Raw genomic sequence first — 2,497 nt, 5'->3', positions numbered from 1 at the left:
GCGGGTGTGGTGGGCGCGTACCCGCCGGTACACTGCCCCTGCGCGGCCGGAACGCCGAAAAAATCGCCCAGACGGTGGTGGAGAGGCTGCCTCGGCGAAACCTCTTCTCTTTTTCCAGCGGGGAATAGCCTATTTAGCGGTGGTGGGCGGTGGGCGGCGCCGGGATCAGCCGGGTGGCAGCCGAGTGCGCGGGGGGTGAAAGGCGAATCTGGACGATAAGCTTGACTTTTCGTCTGACGGTGTGGGTCACACGTACTTTTCCCTTGCGTCGGAGCCCCCGAGCCCCCCCCCCCTCCCGTGCGCCGGGTTCGGCTTGCGATCACCAGGCCCAAAAACGGGTCATGCCTGCGAATTTTGGCGTCTTGAAAGCGCGACTAAAACGTTTTATCGACGCTGGCGAAAAAAAATCATTTGGGGACCTATTGAAGACGCGGGTGGAGATGTTCTTACGGTCGGTGCGGAGCCACGGCGCGACCCAGCGCCGGTCGCGATCGCCCTTCGCCTTTAAACTCACCTCTTCCTTCGCCGACCTAATACCCAGTTTCCCCCCTTCCCCTCCCTCACGATCCCCGCGCCGCGACAGGCCTCCCCATTCCAGTTACAGCGCGGCTACGCCTCAGCCAACGGATCCCGCGTCGTCGAGTCCCCAGCCGCACTCCAGGCCGCGCCGTCCGGGCTGCCGCGAGCTTCCGCCGACGCCCCACGCCGTCGACGAGCCTCTCCCAGTCGTCCCAAGCCGCCACGAGCCTCCCTCGCCATAGCGCTCCTCTGCTGCTGTCCCCGCAGCGACGAGCTTCCGCCGACGCCCAGCACCTGTCTTGCTCGGTCCCGCCGACGCCACGCCTCCTGCCGCGTACAAGTAAATTGCTTGCGAACTCCCTTTCTTTTTTGATAATTCTTTTTCCATCGGGTAGGCCGGGTATGTCTAGCCCACGCAAAACTTTCGGATTTTTAGAATGATTAAAAAAATGTAAAAGGCCCATGCTTCCGGCCCAACAGCGAGCCCGTCACCTGTGCCCTGTCTCTGTCGCTCGTGCTGTCCTCTTCCAATCGAGTCGAGCTATCGATCCAGGCAAACGCCGCCGCCGCCGCCGCGCCGCCTGCCCGCCTTCCGCCTCCACGACTGGCCCGGCCCCGCAGATTCTGCCCAAGCCCCAGCTCAGCCAAATCTCCCCTGTAGTTTACTGTCGCTGTGCCCTGCAGATATCACTATCACTTGCCCCTCTGTGGCAGTTGTCCATTCGATTGCAAGTCTGCCTGTGAAGGTATAGATCATGTTTTACTGACAAGATCATTGGTAGAGGTACTGTTACAGCAGAAATATAAGGTTGTGTTTGCTGGTATGCATCGATGTTAGGCTCCACTTCTAGTTTGTAGTTTTACAGTCTGTCATTTATACAAGAATCTACTTCGAGGATCAGATCTTGCTAACTTGGGCAACTTTCATGCAGGCTCACATTCCTACATCTACGGAAATGCATCCCCATCTAACCCTACACAGGCATCCTATGTGTGCTGAGGTATCTTTGTCCTGACCTCTGGCTCTATCTGAAGCTTTGTCATTCCAAGTGTATATTTTCACAGAAGTTCCCAGATTATAAAATTTAATGTCCTTGTTGCCCAGATTATCGAAGAATTCCAGAAGTGCCATGTGGATCACCCCATCAAAAAATTCTTTGGTGAATGCACAGATCTTAAGATTAAGCTTGATCGGTGCTTCCGGCAGGAGGTAAGCAACCTTTTGCCAAGTTAGAGTCGTTGCTATAATTTATTTATTTTGTTCTCTATCATAATTTGTAGGAGTTGTTTCTCTCCCTAAATGTGCTACTCTCCTTGTGAAACTCAGAAAGCTGTGAAGAGAAAGGCAAACTTTGAAGAGAGCAAGAAATTTAAAGAAAGGTTGCAGGCTTATAAAAAGGAAATGGCTGAGAAAGAAAATGAATCATAGCTTCGAACGGAGGACAAGGACATTCACTGAATGCTATTTTGCTGCAATCCTGTGCTTCAACTTTGTGAAACGAAGTTCCGGACTTGTCTTTACTTCATGTTTACATCACATATCTACCGTTATAAGATTACAGCTGAGGTCATATAATCTATTTAGAAGTTCAAATTTCCCTCTCTGGCTGTTGCTATTCATGGTTAGTCTATTCCCATCATATATATAGACAATAAATCTTGCTCCAAGTTGGTGTTGTACTGTAAAAACTACTATATGAAATCTTTTTTTTACTTCTTGAAACTTCTGTATGAAATCTTCACAACTATGAAATGAGTGGCAAGTAAATCCAGTATGTTTTCTGGTACTTTGCTTCTGGAATTAACTTATTATATGTATAGGCACCGTCCTATAAGGTAGGAAAGTACTGTTTATTAAATTACATTGCTATGACCTAGGAATAGCAAGATGGAAACTATTCCTTGTCAGAGTCCATATGAAATATCGAGACTGTGATTCACACTCAGGTCAATAGAATGAACATTGCTGACCCTCGAG

General features: G+C 50.1%; 1 protein-coding gene across 2 annotated transcripts; it reads left to right on the top strand.

Moving 5' to 3' along the window:
- Positions 1–457: 457 nt before the first annotated feature.
- LOC125529538 (uncharacterized) lies at positions 458–2,287 on the top strand. 2 transcript variants are annotated; one of them, XM_048693945.2, is made up of 4 exons: positions 458–859; positions 1,452–1,520; positions 1,625–1,729; positions 1,847–2,287. In XM_048693945.2, the coding sequence occupies exons 2-4, from the start codon at positions 1,476–1,478 to the stop codon at positions 1,946–1,948; spliced, it is 252 nt and encodes an 83-aa protein (XP_048549902.1). In that variant the 5' UTR covers positions 458–859; positions 1,452–1,475; the 3' UTR covers positions 1,949–2,287. The 2 variants fall into 2 exon arrangements, with proteins under 2 accessions (XP_048549902.1, XP_048549904.1); XM_048693947.2 differs by lacking the exon at positions 458–859 and adding an exon at positions 894–1,265.
- The last annotated feature ends 210 nt before the right edge of the window (positions 2,288–2,497 follow it).

The sequence above is a fragment of the Triticum urartu genome, chromosome 2A (genome assembly GCF_056163025.1).
Source record: "Triticum urartu cultivar PI428250 chromosome 2A, HENAU_Tu73, whole genome shotgun sequence".
Taxonomy (NCBI): Eukaryota; Viridiplantae; Streptophyta; class Magnoliopsida; order Poales; family Poaceae; genus Triticum; species Triticum urartu.
Note: the sequence above shows the minus strand (reverse complement) of the source record. Positions and strands in the feature narration are given on the sequence as shown.